Below are 18,583 nucleotides of genomic sequence, written 5' to 3'. Positions count from 1 at the left end.
TGTTCTTAGAACGGCACTGTATCAGAAAAACAGGAGTTTTAAGATTGTATTTGGACCACTGTGAAGTCCAAAAAGAGCTTTTCTTATAGACTTAAGCCATGCAATACTTCAAAGTATTTAGGTCCATAATAAGATGATGATTGTTGTCATAATAAAAAAAAGAAAAAGATTGAATATTGTTTAATAGCTCCAATTTCAATGGCTCAGACAGTTATGAACTTCAGGGGCAGCCTATATCAAGGGAATAAGACTATACAATGCTGCACTGAATAGTGCAGGAGGACAGGTATGAATCACAGGCAGATAGGAGCACTATTACCATGCTAGGTTGTATTTGCAATGCAGTGGCAAATAGAATAGCATGTTTCGAGTAAGCCTCATAACAAAGGAAAACTTGAAATCAGGTTTTGGGAACAGTTAATATCACCCTGCATGCATTTATATGAAAGTTCTCCTAAATATAAAGGAGAGCATATGAAAATATATTGAAATGCAGTTGGAGATTTTTAGTATTAGATGCTGTCTGGAAGTGGGAGTTGATAATCAGATCTGAAATAGACAGTTGAGATGCCCTGAAAATGATAGTGCGTTTCTGCCATTTTGATAAGCATTTGGAGGGTTGATTCATACGCAAGAGTTGGTATCAGTAAGCAGAGACTTCACTTGTTTCTAACAGGATCAGAAATTACAGATGCACTTAACAGCAAGAGAAGAGCATCATAAGAAACTGAATGAAGTTGAGAGGTGTTATGCTGCTATTGCGAATCAGTTTGGAATCGTTAAAAGTGTTCATGGAAAATTAGAGCACAGTGGTATGTATGTCTTAAATGTCTTCTAGCCCTCTTTTTTTCTTTGTTTTTGACAACACTGAGTTGGAGATGTGTGACAAAATCCAAAACATAGTATCTCTGATGAGCCAAGCATCAACATCTCAGTTGCTTCTTCAATGTTTCTATGACAGTGTCAGGTTAAGCAGCACAGGCCCTGTACCTCTTCTCCTTGCTGCTACAGGTGTGTGACCATATGATGAGGAATGGATTTCTGTTCAAAACCATCCAGTAGCAGACCTGCTCCTTCTAAAATATCTTTTGACTTAATTTGAATCAGTTTCTTGTTGCTATTCAGCAGTCATAAACAATTTTACTAGTGCAAAGGAGATGAAAGTAAAGCACCTGGCAAGTAATGGAAAAGAAATCCTGTTGGGACTAGCTTTAATCATGGGAAATGGACAGAAAGCATTAATTAGATGTATTTTTGTTAATGTATGTAAAATATTTCGTTTCATACATAGAAATATTGGAACTTAAAAATATTAATCCATTCTACTTACTAAAATAACTCCATATAATTACCATGGCTGTGTGGCTATTCAAGCTTTATGAATATGTGCGTTAATCCCATTCTGATGTCAAAACATTACAAAATTTGTGAACCTACCAACCAACAAATATATTATTCTGTGTGCTCTTTTTAATATAAATATATTTTTTTCATATGTAAAAAAAAAAAAAAAGACACATTAAGAAATAAAAATATCTCATTTATATGAGCTTTGGTACCTATTAATTTGGGAGGGAAGTCTTTGGCATAACAGTGTAATACACTGCAGTGTCTGCAGTGAAATGTGTGTGTGCTGTTTTATATACCCATAGTGTTCATCTGTGTTAAATAAGGATTCTTTTTTAAAGAAAGGGAGGACCAGTTGTAGAACTGAAAAACAACCAAAAAAGAACTGTACCAAAACTTGAAAGCTTTTTGCTGCAGGAAAATAAGTAAATAAATAGGTAACATGCTTAAGGGTATTTGGGATATTATTATAATTCAAGTTACTTTTTTATTGCCTTTCATTCGTTTTGATTGTTAAATATTAAACCACATTCTCAAAAAAAAAAAGAGGAAACATTCCTGTGTTTTCATTTTTATTTATATTGATCCAAGCTTTTCTACTATATGTCAGATACAGAAAAGTCTTTTTGCAGTTTATTGGAAAAATAATACTCATAGTATTTTTTCTTTTAACTACAGGTAAACATTTTGCCATATTTTTTTTCTTGTATTTATCAGTAATTACAAAATGATCCCCTGGAAAATATAAAATGCAAGTTATTAACTGCTTCTGTTCAAGAAGCCAATCTGTTCACCAGTTTAACTCCAGTGTCTTTTACTGCAGTGGGAATTCAATTTTCATTGCAGTGTGTAAGACCTGTAGCAGGCATGTAGGCACTTGTAAATTCTGAGCAAAAAAAACCTGCAGTCAGAGGAAAAAAAAAAGTCATGCAGAAAGGGTGTGAGTCATTTTTTGTGCAAATTGTTTACATTTATAAACTGTTTGTTCTTTATTTGCTGGATTAAAACAGCACATGGCTATATAACAAAGTGGAAACTGATGCCGTGGTGTTGACATGTGTAATAAATCTGTTATTGCCTTACCAGTGTCCTATTATTAGCATTTTAAAGATAGTGTGAATACATCACCCTTGTTCAAAATTTCACCAACTTTTGTCTGAGTTGTACCAGAAGACTTATTACATTTTTTCAAACTATTTTCTTTTGCTAATGTTTTCTTAATGGAGAAGCACTCCTAATAAAGTGACACTGAATGATAGTTACAATTAAAATCATTCTTTGAGGTAAAGAGCAACTGATAACTATCTGCTGTAATCCTCTCATCTATGATCATAATTTGTAGACGGAGTACTTGAGACCTATTTTGCATCCTAGCCTGCTTTCCAAAATGTTGTTTAACAATTGGAGGCATTATGCACACATACATAACAGGTATAAACCAAATTATATATACACTTTCACATTTAAACTATTAACATTTCAACTTTTGTTTGAAGTACAGGAAGCAATACAGCTCAATAAGAAACTAACATCAGTGAATGAAAGACAGGAGGCTGAAATAAGTAATCTGAAGGAAGTAAGTACGGTACTCATTTCTAAATGTGCAGGTGGGCTTCTTTTGGACTTCTTCAAGCTGCTTTAGTATTAATAGAAGTAGTGTACAGGCAGTGTAGAATTGCTCTTTATTCTGTCACTAATGATTAAATTTGTCTTTGTTTCCCATCTTAAACACAGAAGCTTTAGATGATTAGATTTTTATTTACTTCTATAGTGGCCAATTTGTTTCTTGCTAATTAGTGTCCACCTGTCTTCTTCCTGTGCTGCATAGTCACTGAACCTCCCATCTGATACAGGAAGGAGAATAAATACATAGAAGCAAGCTGCTATCTTGAACGTAGAATTATACAGCTAATTGAATCTCTGTTGAAAGTGAGAGAGTTTTGAAGCAGGATGACTGAGTCAGGTTAAAAGGAATGCTATGGACAAAGAAGTTGCCTGGCTGTTGAGCTCTTTCCTGCCCCTCCTCTATTCTGCAGCTAGTATCTGCTGGGTACTGTTGTACTCTCTTAAACTTACATAAAAGGAGGAAGAATTGGAAGTTATCTTTTTAAGCTGTTTTTTAAATGCTGCCACGAGAAGAGGTGACAGACCATCTGAATACAAAATTCTGTTCTGTAAAGACTATATCCTTCATATCTCATTGTTTTCATATCCTCTCTTTCCTGTATGCTATGTCTTTAATTTTTGATTCTGTGAGGACTTCAGAAAGGGAACAAACAGAACATTCTGAGTTGGAAGGGACCTGTAAAGATTGAGTCCAACTCTCAGCTCCACTCAGAACCACCCAAAATTCCAGAGAGTGGTTTATCTCTTGCTTTGCCAATGCATGATTATTTTTAGCTTCTTGGTCTAATACTAAGCTTCATTTTCACCTATTTCACTTTAGAAGCACTTTCTTTCATGTTTTATCTACTAAATAAAGCTATTTTAACTTATTTGGTGGGTGGAAGAGACAAAGAAAAAGTGCTGAGAATTGTGAGTGATGATCTATATGAAAAACGTATTGTAAATATCAGTAAGTATCAATACTCCAGAGTATTTAGAAACTTTCAGGCATTATTGTCAATTAGATTTGTTGCTTTTAGTTAAGAAACCAAGAATAAATTAGTTGCCATAGAAGTCTCCCCAGGGTAAGTAACTGGAGAGGTAAGAGAACAAATAAGGAATAATTTATGTAATTAAATTTGTGAGTAACAGGTGTGTGTGAGATAAACTAATAATGTTTTTTGTGTATTTCAGTAATCAAGCATTGCTTGATCCACTTTAAGTCACACTACTGACTCTTAAGCTCTTGGGTGATAAATTTTAAAAGAAATACTGCTAGGCAAAAGGAGCTTGAAATTTAGTCTAGCTGATTTTAGTTCATTAGGAAATGACTGTAGTGTAATGTGAAGGCTTCCTTGTTGTAAATAAAGTTTTGTAAATAGAAGTTGTATGTTGAAGGATGTTGTGCCTTTTTCCTGGAAAGGTAGAATTTCTGTGAAAACAGATTTCAAAATGAACAGTACGGTAAAAATTGCGTCCCATTTTTCAACATTCCTTATTTTGTCAGTTTGTTACTTGCAGTTTATAGAATGTCTGTGGAAGGTTAAGTGGTATGATAGTGCATTGCTGATGTGTACCTGTAAACACACAGCTTTTGTTTGTGAAAGGTGGTGGGCTCATCTGTTGGGTCAGTGTGTATGTGATGAGAAAGGAAATGCTTGGACCCCGAAGAATTGCTCTGAGCTACTTCTGTTTCATCGCAGTCACCTTTCACTTAACCTAACCATTGCAAGAGACAGCAGTCAGGTGTGTTTGCTCTTACTGGGCACTATATCAATTGGGCAGCTGAGGGGACCTAAAGAAATTATATATATATATATAAATATTTAGAATATATAATGGTATTTAGAATAGCTTGGAAGAAGGATTACCAGGCTATCTTCAGTTGCTACAAGGCTGAAAGTAGTCTTTAAATCTGCAGTACAAGTTGTGATATCTTATGCAACTGGTTTTATTTGTGTTGGAGAATTGACTAACCTCTAGCAGACCTTGCCACCTGTGAGCTGTTAACTCTTACCACAGCCTTTACTTTAACTCAGACTACAATGACCTCTTACACTTGTTCTTAGTAGGAATATGAAGTTAGTGAATTCTAGTCACAATTTATGGATAAACAATAAACTAATCTCCAAGTTTAGTGAAGTAAAAGTATGTGATGGAGGTGTTCAGTCATACATTGAGCAGTAAAACCTAATTTAGAGGTCCGTACTTGTACCAGTTTGGACTTAACAGAACTTCTGGAAAGAAGTATTTGGAGAGCTGGTAGCTTTCACTTTGCATTGTCAGCTTACTAAGCCAAGCTATCTACCAGGACTAATTTCCTTTTCAGCAACATTTGTTTTAGAATTTGAACACATTGTCAATGTGGGGGGGACTTTTTTTTTTCCAGCGTTGTGAAAATGCTTGCATTCAAATCTGAGCATTAAAAGCAGTAGAATGAAAAAAACCTTTGGAAAAAAAAAGAGCTGTGCTGCTTAAGGACTGAAAGATTACTGGATTATCAGATTGCAGTGGTTTGAGAGTGCACGTGGATGTGGTTGTTACCTTGGACAAGCTTTCAGTTTGCATAAGGTATGAATGCTGTCTCAGGAAGCAGTTACACCTGTCTGTGCTGGCTCCCTTTCCACTTGTGTTACTACCACTTTATGCTGACCTGTGTGTTTGGCTCTGAGGAGGAGTAGAATGTAAATTTTATATTGATCAAATAAAACTTTAACAACAAAAAAATCAGAAAGGAGCAACTTTTAGCTTAGATCAGCTAGCAGAAGACATGTATAAAGAACAGGACTATTTTGTGATGCTTTTTTCTTTTAGGCTGGCTTGAAGTGTTCTGAAACCACGTGCCTGAATGTTGGCTGCTAGCAACTCACTAAAGGAATAGATTTCAAGCCTTATTTTTCTTTTTTTAGTATTCCTCTGAAACTTAAAGAAATGTTTTCCAGACTCAATTGATAGAGTTCTAATATTTTTTAGTAATTGCATTAATGGCCCAAAGCTGCTAGAAAAGGAAGCAAGAATTCTGGGGCTGAATTTTTTATTTTTTACTTTCAGGATACAAGAAAATACACGTGTGTATGCATTAAAATTATTTTTACAGCTATGTGCCTTATGCTGTCACTGTGTGGTAAACTTCTCCATTATTTTTGGTGATCTGGTTTGTGCTTTTTTTTTCTGCTTGCAGCTTTGGCAGATTAGCAGATGTGGGTTTTATTCTGGACGGATCATACACATCCACCTGCTATATGTGAAGAAGAAAATCCAGTTATCTTTTCTACCACAAGAGTGTGGTTTACTTAATATGACTCTTCTTCCCCCATCGCAAAATAAGTAGCAATTAGGCACTCAATATGCCTTGAATTTTGCAAACTGTGAATCAGATCCATGGCAGGCTTGTGCACCTGCTTGTGTAGCACACACAACCTGTGCTCCATGAATAGTTCTCTGTAAAAGATTGGAGTAGTGCACTTCTGTTTTATAAAGCTGACACTCCTTGCACCTTCTGCCTCTTAAGCATAAGAACTCTACTTGCTATTCTAGAAAAACAGTACAATTAAAAGATTATTTTCTTTTTTTTTGCAAAGGTGAAAAAGCCCTAATAGATTACAGAATATCACAGCCGTAAAGTGTTGTCATCTCTGAATCCTATGATTGATTCTGCAAGTACACTTGGTCCTTGCTAGATCATTTTAGAATTATTTATGGCTCAAATACATGAGAAATAAAGTCTCTAGGAAACAAAATGATTTATTTCAAAGTGGTATCTATCCTTTGTATTTGTAAATTTCAGCGACATAATCTTCCCTTTTCTTTTGTACTGTTATTTGATTTTGTCCAGAACAGTTAAACCATTGGTCTGTGATAAGATGGAATTCCAGTTTTGTGAAGAAAAGTTAAACAGACCAAACTAAGTTGTTAGATAAAACTATTACCATTCTGAATGCATGGTTCACTATGGCATCGTGAAGAATTCTTGATACTATCTGTGAGCAGCATTCATAACCTCTGCTATTTGTCTGAGTAAACGTCAGAGTGCTCGAGGAGAGAGCGATATTAAACAGACTACCTTGTAGCAGAATGGGAGGGGTGGGGGAGAATAGGGCACAATATTTATGACTCCAGGAACTATAAGTTGTAATTTAATGAGATCAAAGCATTTGCTGTTTATTTGCTGCACTAGGAGCTTGGAATAAACTGGTTAGAAAACAGATACCACCCCATCAGAGTTGGGGGGGGAGGAGGGGAGGCAGGATATTTAAGAGATTATAAAGACTAGCAAATCAAAGGCATATTTTAGATGGAAAATCATGTTGTAGAAGCTTCTAATATAAAATTAATTTAGAATTCTCCTGAGATTAAGTAATTAATGTTTCAGGAAAAAGCAAAATCCTTCAAATTTATAGCCAGTTCCTGCTTTTACCAGATAGTCACTGTTCCTTTTTTTTTCCTCCAGAATCCAAGGAACCTATCCAGTAATTCAATATGTACTTAATTCCTGTTGTGTAAGAGGCCTTACCAGTATTAACTCAATGCTTACTTCTAGAAAGAGAAAATATCAGATACAGAAGTATCAGGTGTACTTCAAACAATGAAAGCAATATTAGCCCAATAACACTGTACCAGTGTAAATAATCTTTCAGCCACATTTGACAAGTTACAAGGGTACCAAGTCAATCAGAAATTTTCGTCTCTCCATTTAATTTATTTAGCTGTTTCCATACATTATATAAAAGTAGGGCATGACTCAGGATACTTTAAAAGATTTGTCTTTGTTTTGAATTGCAATGCCTATACTGGATGAGCTATTTATACGTGTTTCCTGTGTTCAGGAACTGAAGAAAGTAACTACAGACTTGATAAGGTCCAAGGTCACATCTCAGTACAGGGTGGGAGAAGAAAACATCAATCTTGCAGCAAAGGAAAAACAGTTTCAAGAACTGCAACAAAAAATCAGAATGGTATTTCAGAATTTAAACACCTTAAATTTTTGTTAAATATGTTCTGTTCTTCATCTGAGCATGAATGGAAGTACCATTTTTTAGTTAAAAAAAAGACATTTCAATATAATACTTAAATCATTTTTATATCTTTAGTTATCTCGTGAGCGTTCAACGTATACTGTTAATGGAATATTACTAAAATAAAAAAGAAAGTCAGCAATTTTTAATACCTTCAATAACACTTTGTGCTCCTTTTTTCCCTTTTTCTTTTCTTTTAAGGAGACAGCAATTAGTGAAAGAGTTCAAGAAGAAAACATGAACATTAAAGAAGAGAAGCTAGTGAGTTATATTAATAACATTGCTATTTAAGATTACTTAATGTCTTATATATTTAAGATCGTTAAACAATCTTAGCAATTAGAATTAACTAAAATCACTTGTGTTATTAATATTTCTGAAAAGTTTATAAGTGCTTCTTAATTTTTAGAAGGTAAATCAGCAGAATTAACTATGCTGACACCTTGTTCCAAGTCTTAACTTTTATTTTTATTTACCTGTCAAAATTGTTGTTAATATAACTCTTGAGTACAAATAAGCAATAATGTTTGCAAACTGCTCTTGCCATTCTGCTTTCTGGGTGCCAACAGTTTGTTATGATACTGTTGATATTGAAATCAGCTCTAATTCATGCAGAGCATATATGTTTGGATTACAAAACCACACCTGTACAAAGCTGATCAGTGCTAACTTTTCTCTATCACAAACTCAGTTTGTATTTGCCACTTTTCTGAGCAAAACCTAATATTCAAACCAGATATGTGGAATCAAATAACAAAGACAGCATGAAAATTTTATTCCCTGTAATAATAACCATGATACGTTGCTTTGCAGATATTATTTTCTAACACAGTTGCAGAATTCTCATTCTGCAGTTCATTAAACTGACATTTCAGAGATGTGTGATCATCCTTGTCCTGAGGAAGGGCCAAAAGAAGTAGCTTGCTTGTGTACTCACTTGAGCACATGTTAAAGCATAGGAGATAAAGGATAATCTGTACAAGTTTGATTTGCATTTTGAATCCACTTTTTAAAAAATCGCACCAATAGGGGGGAAAAAAAGAAAAAACAAAAAACCAATAACAAAATGAGATGTGCTCAGTTGTCATTTTTCCCACAGCTCTGAATGTGCTAAAAGCATCACTGTGGAGGTGCTTGTAGCTGAGTTCATGTGGTCTTCTTGTGTTATCAAATAGAAGGACCCGTATTTCTCTACTTTGTTCTGTGTGAATTGCAAGGATTTTTTGTTTGTTTTAATGTCTGCTTTTTTTTTTTCTAAATTAGAGGTGGGTATAGCTCTAATATGCATGTTAATCTCATGTTTTCTCCAAGGACTTAGAACACCTGGATTTTTGTATTATAGAGAGCTTCAAATTCACTGTCTGGACTAACTCAACACCTTGGTTTCAGTGGCTATTGGATTGGGACTGAATGTTATCTAAATTTTGGACTGATTTACACTGAAGAGTATATAGAGAAGCAGTCTTCTCTAGTTCAGAAGACACTGATCAGGGTTCAAAAGACATAACCAGCTTTGCTGTTGGGATGTCACGTGATACTGGGTTCAGTTTTCTGAATGTGAAGTGGTACTGAGTATAAATCAAACTTCAATGAAAAAAATACTTTTTCCTAGAAAGAAGGCTGAAAGAGCCTAGAGGAGTTCTGATTTCTTTCCAAAGCCCTTCCCAAATGTTGATGTTGGTTTTAATAAGATATAGGTTCTAATATACAGTATTTTGTGTACCACTGACAGAGTAAAGTTAGATACGTTAATCTCAAAGATGTAAATGGTTTCTGCTTAAGCTTCAGAAGCAAAGTGTTATTCAGTGTCTCCTTGTTTGTTTGCATTCACAAGGAAATTCTCAGCTCTCTACAGTCTGTGCAGGAGCAGCTTCAGCGAATAACTCAAATGAATGTTAGAATGGAAAGTGAATTAAATGCACTGAGAGAAGAATATCAGGTCAGATTTTCCTTGATTGGACAAGTTGCTTCTATCTTTATGTATTTTTTTCAGTCCAGGGCTGTTAAAGACATCTGTATGCTTCTCAGAACTTTTGACCTCGCTTCCATTGCTCCCTCAGCTCCTTAACTGTCTACGTGAACCTTGAAACCCAGCGTACAGTTTCTCTCTTTCAGTTCTCCCCACAAAGTAAATTATGGTTGCCATTCTGATCAGCCATTTCTGGAAGATAAAACCAGAATGTTTCTAAGGTTGTTTTCAAGTATTTTTAAATGAAATGATTTTATGACTTGTTTTTTATAATTAATTTTTGTGTAGGTATATGTTTCTCATTTTTGGAAAGTACTTCAAATGTTGAGTTTTCCAAGCCAGAGCATTTCAAAGCAAAAAGCCTAAAAAAGAATATATGTTTAGCCATTTCTTTTTGTGTTGCCTGTTGCATTTATTTTAGAGATGGTAAGTAGCATGTTTGAAGCATGCTAACTTCAAGCATTCCTCAGTTCCTCTTTATGGTTGTGAAAAAGGGATTAATAGCAGTTTATATTCTAAATTACACTTGCAGTCAAATTGGCCCAGTGCACTGAAGGTGAAGATCACTATCTTTTCTGATCAGATCTGCCATGCAGAGAACAGGCACAATCACTAACAAGACTTAATAATTATTCATTATATTTATCCATATATAACTGTCACCATTCATTGCTGCGCCATTAAGGCTGAAGCTTTGAACTAGTATCTTGGTTAGCTTCAAATTGAACTTTCTGTGTGCTTGTGTACTTTTGTACCTTTCTCTTTTTTTATGGATGTGAGCAGTTTGCCATCTGCCACAGTGTGAATACATTAATTCTGCTTTTTGACTGAGCAGGGAAGTCTAAATGTGAGTTTGTTTTTCAATAGAAACTAGATAAAACTTCTGAGAGCTAAAATACCTTCTTTGGAGTATTGGCTAAAACTGTAGTGAGCGGAAGAGAAGGCACTGATTCCAGATGTTTAGGTTGCTGCATTTAGTCTAGAGTACTGAATCTTCATGACTTAAATTTCTTACAACTCAGAGTGCTGTAAAACCAAAAAGAGGAATTTCTGAATCTGGAGGACAGTCGCACTAGTTCATTGTGAATCTTCAGAGTTCTCCAGTTCTTTTTTTCATGAAATTGGCTCTACCAAAGTTTTAAATGTGACAGAGCAGTTTAATGGAGAAAGGTTAGTGTTAGGTTAGAGTTCTTAGCATTTTGAGAACTTTTGGCCAAGATTAATTTAGGTAATTTACAGGCAAAGGACTGTTAAAAGTAACACGGTTTATTGTAACCTCTGTTGTTTGTATGCTGGCTTATCAGCAGAAACAGTGAACCAGCTGGGTTAGGTGCTATTCATACATCACTATTTTTTCAGTGTATTTTATTTTTTAAGTTGATTGGAATGACTTTGTAAGTAAAAGCAGAAATTTGCAGTAATCGTTTTGTAACATTACTGATGATGATGTTCAGAATACAAGGGCCCTAAAGGATCTTAAAAGTGGATACTACACTCTGCTCCTTATGATCTATGGACATTATTTTGATCTATCAGAAATATCTGATATTAATATTCTATTAATATAGAAATAAATATCTGATACTAATATTCTACTCACTTTACTGCTAGTTAGAGAGCTATTGCTTTTGCTTCTACTGATTCTAGTATCTCAATATGATAAGTAGGTCCTGAAGGTGATGCATTATTTGTATGCAGTACCCTACATCGCTGCTGTATTTGTGGACTTTGTTCATCAGGAGAATTAATTCTGACAGATTGAAGGAGTGGTAGTACGGTACTATGGAAATGTATATGTATATTTTTACTCACAAGAAGTCCTTATTTTTGGGGCTGACTGAATGCTTAGACTTGCAAGGTAGCATCAAGGAAGATCATACTGACCTTTCTTGTTCTGTCTATGGGTGCACAGTGCTAGGATACAAATGTGTTGCACCTATTTGTATAAGATATTGTCAAAAGAGAGGTACAACCCTGAGAAGGGCTCAATTCTGTTATTCTTGGTTGCAGATAAACACAGAGCTATCTATGTGAGCCTTGTCTAAAATGGGTTATATGAAGGTCTTTTGGTACCTGTTGAATCATAGGACTAATATAACTATTCTTTAATTCTGCAAGTTACATCCAAACCTTTAACTCAGATGATTGTGCTTGACTCTGGCTTGGGCATGTTCTGGTTTCCAATGCTGGGATGGTGTTCACACGTAGTAAGGGATCCATCTACCCTTCACTCCAAGACTTCACAGTCTTTTTGGGATTGCTGACTTAATACTTTCACTCACTGCGCCTCAAAATCAGAAAAGTTCCACTTCTTGATCTCCAAAGCAAGAATATTCTTACTGTTGGATCTATTGACTTATTTATAATGAATGTAGCTGTATTTTGTACTGCACGCCTGTCTCTGCAAGTTTCCAGCTTCAGTGCTGAAACAATGCTGTAACGTTGAAACACTGGGGAATGTTCTGTTTATTTATGAAAGAAGTATTTTATTGTTGATAAATCTACATAAGATCTTTTGGATTTTAAGTGTTTACAGTCAGTTAATATCTTTAGTTGTAAGGCTTATACTATTTTCCTGACATCCATACTGTTTCTCTGTCTATGATTATAAGAAGGTATTTGAGATGGTTTATTTTTAAATGATTGTTATTTCAGAAGTGTTTCAGTAAGCAAAGGCTGTCAAACTGTGAGGGCTCAGTACTCAGTAGGCATATATTATGCAGTGACCTCTAACATTAAATGGACAAAGCTAAAGTTTGCTTTGGGTGCAGAGATTTTTCAAGGAAAGCCTGGGTGAGGCAGCTAACTCCTCTTTCTGCAGAGTTTGTACTTAAATTTGCTTCTTGTTTTGCCTGAAGAGCTGTGCTGTGATTAACAACACATTCCACTTCAGAGGAAGTTGAACTGGAGATGCATTTCTCTCAGAACCCTTTAGTTAGGAAGAGAAAGGACGTTATTGGACTACTGGTTTGCACAACTGTGTGAAGGGTGCTACACAAGAGTACAATTATACAGACAACGTATTGTTGAGTGGTTTCATCCTTTTAATTGTATAATATGTTGGAGAAAATCGTTATATTCTTATGGACAACTTTTTCCATGTGTATAAAAGTGCAAGGTAATCATGATTTTCCTAGCGTTGTACCTTTGAAATATATATATTTTTTAGTAGTACGGATAAATTAAAATTAGGTATTTTTAAAATCATTATTGAGTGAATAAGGAAGTAGACTCACTTTTAGTTGAAAGATTAAGTAGTGAGCAACTGTTTTGAAATAACGCCTCAACATTTTTCTTGTGGACTTCCAAAAAAGCTCAGCAGAGTCATTAATGTATAGCTGGTCATATAGCTATATGCATTAAAAGCATGTTTACACTATCAAATATATATGTGTCATCTATAATAGGTAATGGGTGCAGTAAGTCCTTTATCTTCTGTATTGTTTGCTGTAAAAATGTGATGCAATAAAAATTCCAAAGTACCTGAGATGTACCAGAAGTTACTGTTGATTTATATAGGTGCATTAATTTGGCACAGTGAAGTTTGAAAGAGTTAACTAAAAAAATGTTGCAAGTACAATTAAGATGGTATAAAATCTTAATAGTGATATTATTTTAATGTGCTCTTATTCTGTTTTGCTTGTGTAAAAATGTATTAATTAAAAAAGGATAATCAGATACACAGTAAATACTTCACGTTCCAGTAGATGTTTTAGAATTTGAAGTTTATGCAGTTTATAGGATAGGTTAATAAACAGTTGAGGATATAAAAACAGATCAGAAAAATATTTTTTTCCTCTTGCTCTAGAGTAGCTTTTTCTTTAAGTATTTTCTTTAAGGTCTAGATTGTGCTACATTTCACATTTCTCATCTCTGGACTTTATATTACTTTTTCAGCACATTAAAACTTATGCAGTGAAACTGAATAATGGCAAGTGTTTTTATACCCTTTTATAGCCATTTCTTTTTTCATAACCTCCCCCTGTTTCCTGTTAGCTAAACTATAAGCACCTTTCTGTTAATTTATGAAAATTATTGTTGAGATAGCACATTATCACTGATCTGTATGGCACTTTCAGCATGTTAGAAGCAAAGGTCCAAGCAACATAAAACACATCAAAATTCATTAATGTGGTATTGATTATTTTTTGGATAATTAATTTTATTGCAGACACTCGAAAGAGATAATGAGCTGCAAAGGGAGAAGGCAAAGGAAAATGAAGAAAAGTTCCTTAATCTTCAGAATGAGCATGAGAAAGCACTAAGAATTTGGAAGAAAGACGTAGGTTTATTAAATTAAACGTTATAGTATTAAAAGGGTTTTGAAATAATCATCGAGTAGTTCAGATAATTCCTAAAAACCAGGAAAATATTGCAGAAATACTACAATAAAAGCAACTGATTTATTTTCCAGTAATGCAAAGTCATCTAGAAGTGAATATTTTTAAAAGGTATGTTTAGGGGAAAGGTTGAATTCTATGCTTTAAAGGGTCAGTGCAGTTCTATAAAGCAGGGTCTCAGGGTGTTGGATGGTGTCTTGTCACTTTAAAATGTTCTAGAATTACTCCAGGACATGGAAACTATTTTATATATTTTTCAGAACAATTTTATACAGAACTTATTAAGGGAATACTGGCATTTCTAGGCTGCACTCCTTTAACCCCTAAAAAAAAATCCTGAAAAATCAGTAGTCAACTGTTACCTACTTTGGGGGTGAAAAAGAAAAAGCCAAACAGAACTACCCTATCTGGGGTACCCTGAAGGTGCCTGTATAAGGCCATCTGCCCAAAGGTGGGTGATGGGAAAGCAACCTCAAACTGGGTCAGGTAGAGCTACTGAAGGCTCACTTTGAAGCAGAGGTCCACATTTGGCTGGAATTATTCGACTGTGACTGAGGAGTAAGAGGAGATTAGATGGGGTAAAACCCTATTTGTCTCTGCATACATCTAAACAATGTTTTATCATCAATATTTGCTATTCTTTCTACTTTTTAATTATTTTTTTAAAAATCCTTCAGTAACTGCTGATTATTTCTTCTATATACATGACATCCTCTGCTAGAAAGGTTTTGAAGTTGATAGGCTGACGCAGGGAGTCTGTGGGGAAATTGTAATCTGTTGTCCCAATTCCTTGACTTCTAGCCATTATGAAGATGACTGCAACCATGAGACTACAAAATAACTGCATTGTTCTGATGCTCTCTGCTCTGAGAACATTTGATATCCCTACTTTCTAGCAGTGTCTTATACTACAATATCCTGTGTAGACATGAGAATCGCATCTGTTTATTTCTTAAGAATGTTTGCATCTTTGTTTTTGAAGATAATGTCTGTCTTCGTGTCTGACACTCCCCAGTCCACCAGCCATCCTTCTACTGTGGCTAAATTTGGACTTGTGATTTCTTAACAGTATGATCATGGATAAACTTTGTTATACAATTCTTAGGAAATAGTAAAATCATAGCAAATTATTTTTCAGAAATACTTCAACTTTTTTTTGTTTTTATTTTTTTACCACTTGCAATCTTTTTTTGTTCTAAATATAACAGGAGCAATAATTGCATACTCACTGAAGGATCATTGGTTTCTTTTGGCTATTAAAATGTATTGCCAAGAAAATCCTTTATTGTTATATTTCCTTGAATATGTGGTAGATAATGAATATTTGCTATCGTGTTTATCTCTGAACAGAAAAAGGAAAAAGTCTACAAATAATAATCCTAAGCCAATGAATAAAAAAGGATAGTCTGTGAGGTGTTGAAATGTGATTGAAATCCTGGTGTGAATGAAAAGCTTCAGAGTTGTCCTTTTTACACAGAATTCCTTATTATCTATACTTTTTTCTAAGGGATTCCTTTAATTTACTAAGCTGTTGCTAAATAGTGTGTTTGTGTTTGAACATGCAATAAGGCTCTGTGTTTGTGTGCTCTGCTTTATTTTAGGAGGAGAAACTGAGAAGAGAGGTACTAGCTATTAAAAATGAGCTGAACTCCCTTAAAGAGGTCCAAGGGCATCCTGAAGATTGCCATCCTACTCAGGGAAACCACTGTCCTGAGCAAGTAGAAAATGTGCGGGTAAGTGCTTATAATGACTGCAGTACTTTTCGTTTCTTCTTATAAATGAGTTGAGAGAATGAGAGACGTGACAGTTTTCCTAGTCTGGCTCTCATAGTGATCTTCCTTTGACATTACTTAAGCCTAAAAGTTTCCCTGGTGTAGTCAGTGATCCAAGATCCCCTTAAAAGAGCTTGCATTGCTGGGTGAGCCAAATCCGCACTCGGCTCCATATTCAGGACATGAATGAAAAGTCAGTACATGGTTAAGTGTGCGGAGGTGGTCTTTTGAAGTAAAAGGAGGAGCACTTAGCACCATAGGTATGTGTTATCCCTCACTTACATTGGTTTGCAGATTTCTGTTCTAGCCTTTAGTACGATTGAATAAACAAGGTCACAAGCTATAGGAGAAAAATTCCTTGTGTATGGAGTACATCCTGTTATTTGGTTGTGTGTTGTCAATGTCCTTGTTCCGTTCATTTTTCGACTCAGATAATGGCCTATCTTTAAAGAAGGGAAAAATTGTTTTACAGCTCCATAATTTTTTTGGTGTTAAGTAGAAACACTTCTTTTGATGACTAGGCTGTGAATTGCAATAAAATGACAAACTGAAAAGACCTTAGAATTTGGAAGAACTTAAATGAATTTCTTCACAATACGTGAATGCATTCATTCAAACATGTGCATGTGACTCCACACACATCTGGTGTGCACTTAACAACGCTGTGGAAATGAAACTTGACGTGCATATTCGTCTTGCGATATCTGTGTGAATTCTCCAAGGTATCATGCAAACTGTGTAAATTTGGAAATCCATAGCTTCTTTGAATTCAAATAAAATGTGGATTATATTTAGGATGCAGAATCAAAGCGTGCTGTCAACCCTTTGTGATAAACTATGCTTGCGCTCACTGAGATAATCCCAAGTGTTTGAAAGTGCTTAAAAGATACCACTATGAATAGGGGAAAAAAACCTGGGATGTTATTTAAATACATATCTTTAACTGTATTACAGTGAATTGCTGTACCACTGTATAAGAATTCAAAACCTAGACTAGTTAGGCTGGGGAAAATCTCCAGATTTCAAGAAATTAAAGGAGCTGCCACAGATCATATAGATAATTCTTACTTGTGGAATTTCATCTTGTATCAGTAATGAATCAGTGCCTAGGATAACACAGAAGGACAAAGCGTTGGATGTGATTTGGGTGAAGGAATACTGCTAGGAAATAGGCACGTATATATTTTTTACACTTAGTGCAGTCTGAAGTCCCTGTAATTATTTGTGGGACATGAAATTTAGCATGTATGTAAACTTCATATTGATCACTCACAGAACAGGAATTAAACCTTCTTTTAACAACAAGTACAATGTTAGATCTCATTTCAGAGCCAAATTTGAACCTGAATAATTACACTCCTGTTGTCTTATGCACTGCAGTTTATTTTACCATGCTTGACATTTAGTTTAGTATTGTTCTCTAACAGCTGCATTACAGAGCTGTACCTCACGGCAGATTATTTTAGTATTGTGCTTGTATGCATACAGGGAGATGTGGTTTTGAGAAGGTTTTGAATTTAATGGTATGAAGTAAGTTGAGGGGAAAGGTCATCTTCAATGTGCATATGTTGCATAGATGTTTTTACTAAATTACAGGGAGGGGGGAATGAATTCAAATCTATGTCAGACAGCTTTGAAATTTAGGCATTTAAGTTTAGGAATCTTAGACCTTATTTTTGAAAGATGCATTCAGTCTGCCTGAAAATCAGGAGAGGAATCACGTCACCTTTCTCCCTTTCTAGAAACATTTTTATCATATTTGTTTCAGATCAGTTCAGCAGTTAATCTCCTAAGTTCCAACACAGCAGTCATTCTATACCCATACAAATGTTATATTGGGTTGCTTTCTGTTTCTGTCCAGAGCAGCTGCTCTTAGAAGCAGATTATGAAATAATTATGGCTTTCATGAAAGAAAATATCTAGTTCTTGTGCTTGAAAAGAAAAGCTTGAAAGCATACTGTCAAGGCTGCATACAGCCAAAAAGCAAAACTAGCTCATTAAAAACAAAAATTAAGAATTAGAAAACAAAAGCATTAAATGTTTACAATTTCAAATCAGAAAAAATCAAGTTGAAGGTGGACTATTTGGCATTAGGAAAGTAATTTCAAGTCTTTCCTTCATTTGCCATGACTCTTCCCTTCCACAAATAAATTAAGCTGGGAGCATCAGGATGTTTGTGTGCCCTGTAGAAGATTGTTTCTTGCACGTTTCTATTGTATATCATCTACTACCACACCACTGCAATAATCCAATTTTGACCAGTGTTGTATATACGCCTCCTTCCATTTTACTATATACTCTGTCCTCCCCAAAGATCTTATGCCCAGGTACAGCACTTGTAACTTCCTCCCACATCCCAACCAACCTTCCTTCTCTAACACCTCCAGCCACCCAAGTAGCTTTCTTTAGCTTTTCCTTTCTCCTTTTATGGACTAAGCCCCTTCTCCCTCCCACATCCACCTACTTTTATCTGAGCCAGCATGTGCTCCTGCCTTCAGCTGCAGATAGAGGATGGAGGCTGCTTCTTTTCCTTTT

General features: G+C 35.1%; 1 protein-coding gene across 1 annotated transcript in view; it reads left to right on the top strand.

The window, feature by feature from the left end:
• Positions 1–18,583, top strand: part of CCDC73 (coiled-coil domain containing 73) — a 43,685-nt gene that overhangs the window by 16,362 nt on the left and 8,740 nt on the right. The window contains exons 7-13 of the mRNA XM_065755622.1: positions 677–812; positions 2,844–2,923; positions 7,779–7,907; positions 8,169–8,228; positions 9,802–9,906; positions 14,108–14,218; positions 15,878–16,009. Coding sequence (XP_065611694.1) covers positions 677–812; positions 2,844–2,923; positions 7,779–7,907; positions 8,169–8,228; positions 9,802–9,906; positions 14,108–14,218; positions 15,878–16,009 — 753 coding nt within the window. The remainder of the gene's footprint in view (positions 1–676; positions 813–2,843; positions 2,924–7,778; positions 7,908–8,168; positions 8,229–9,801; positions 9,907–14,107; positions 14,219–15,877; positions 16,010–18,583) is intronic.

The sequence above is a fragment of the Cyrtonyx montezumae genome, unplaced genomic scaffold (genome assembly GCF_038088225.1).
Source record: "Cyrtonyx montezumae isolate F1298 unplaced genomic scaffold, pur_monq_1.0 scaffold_10, whole genome shotgun sequence".
Classification (NCBI taxonomy): Eukaryota; Metazoa; Chordata; class Aves; order Galliformes; family Odontophoridae; genus Cyrtonyx; species Cyrtonyx montezumae.
The sequence above is the reverse complement of the archived record's forward strand: the minus strand, read 5'-3'. Positions and strand labels throughout refer to the sequence as shown.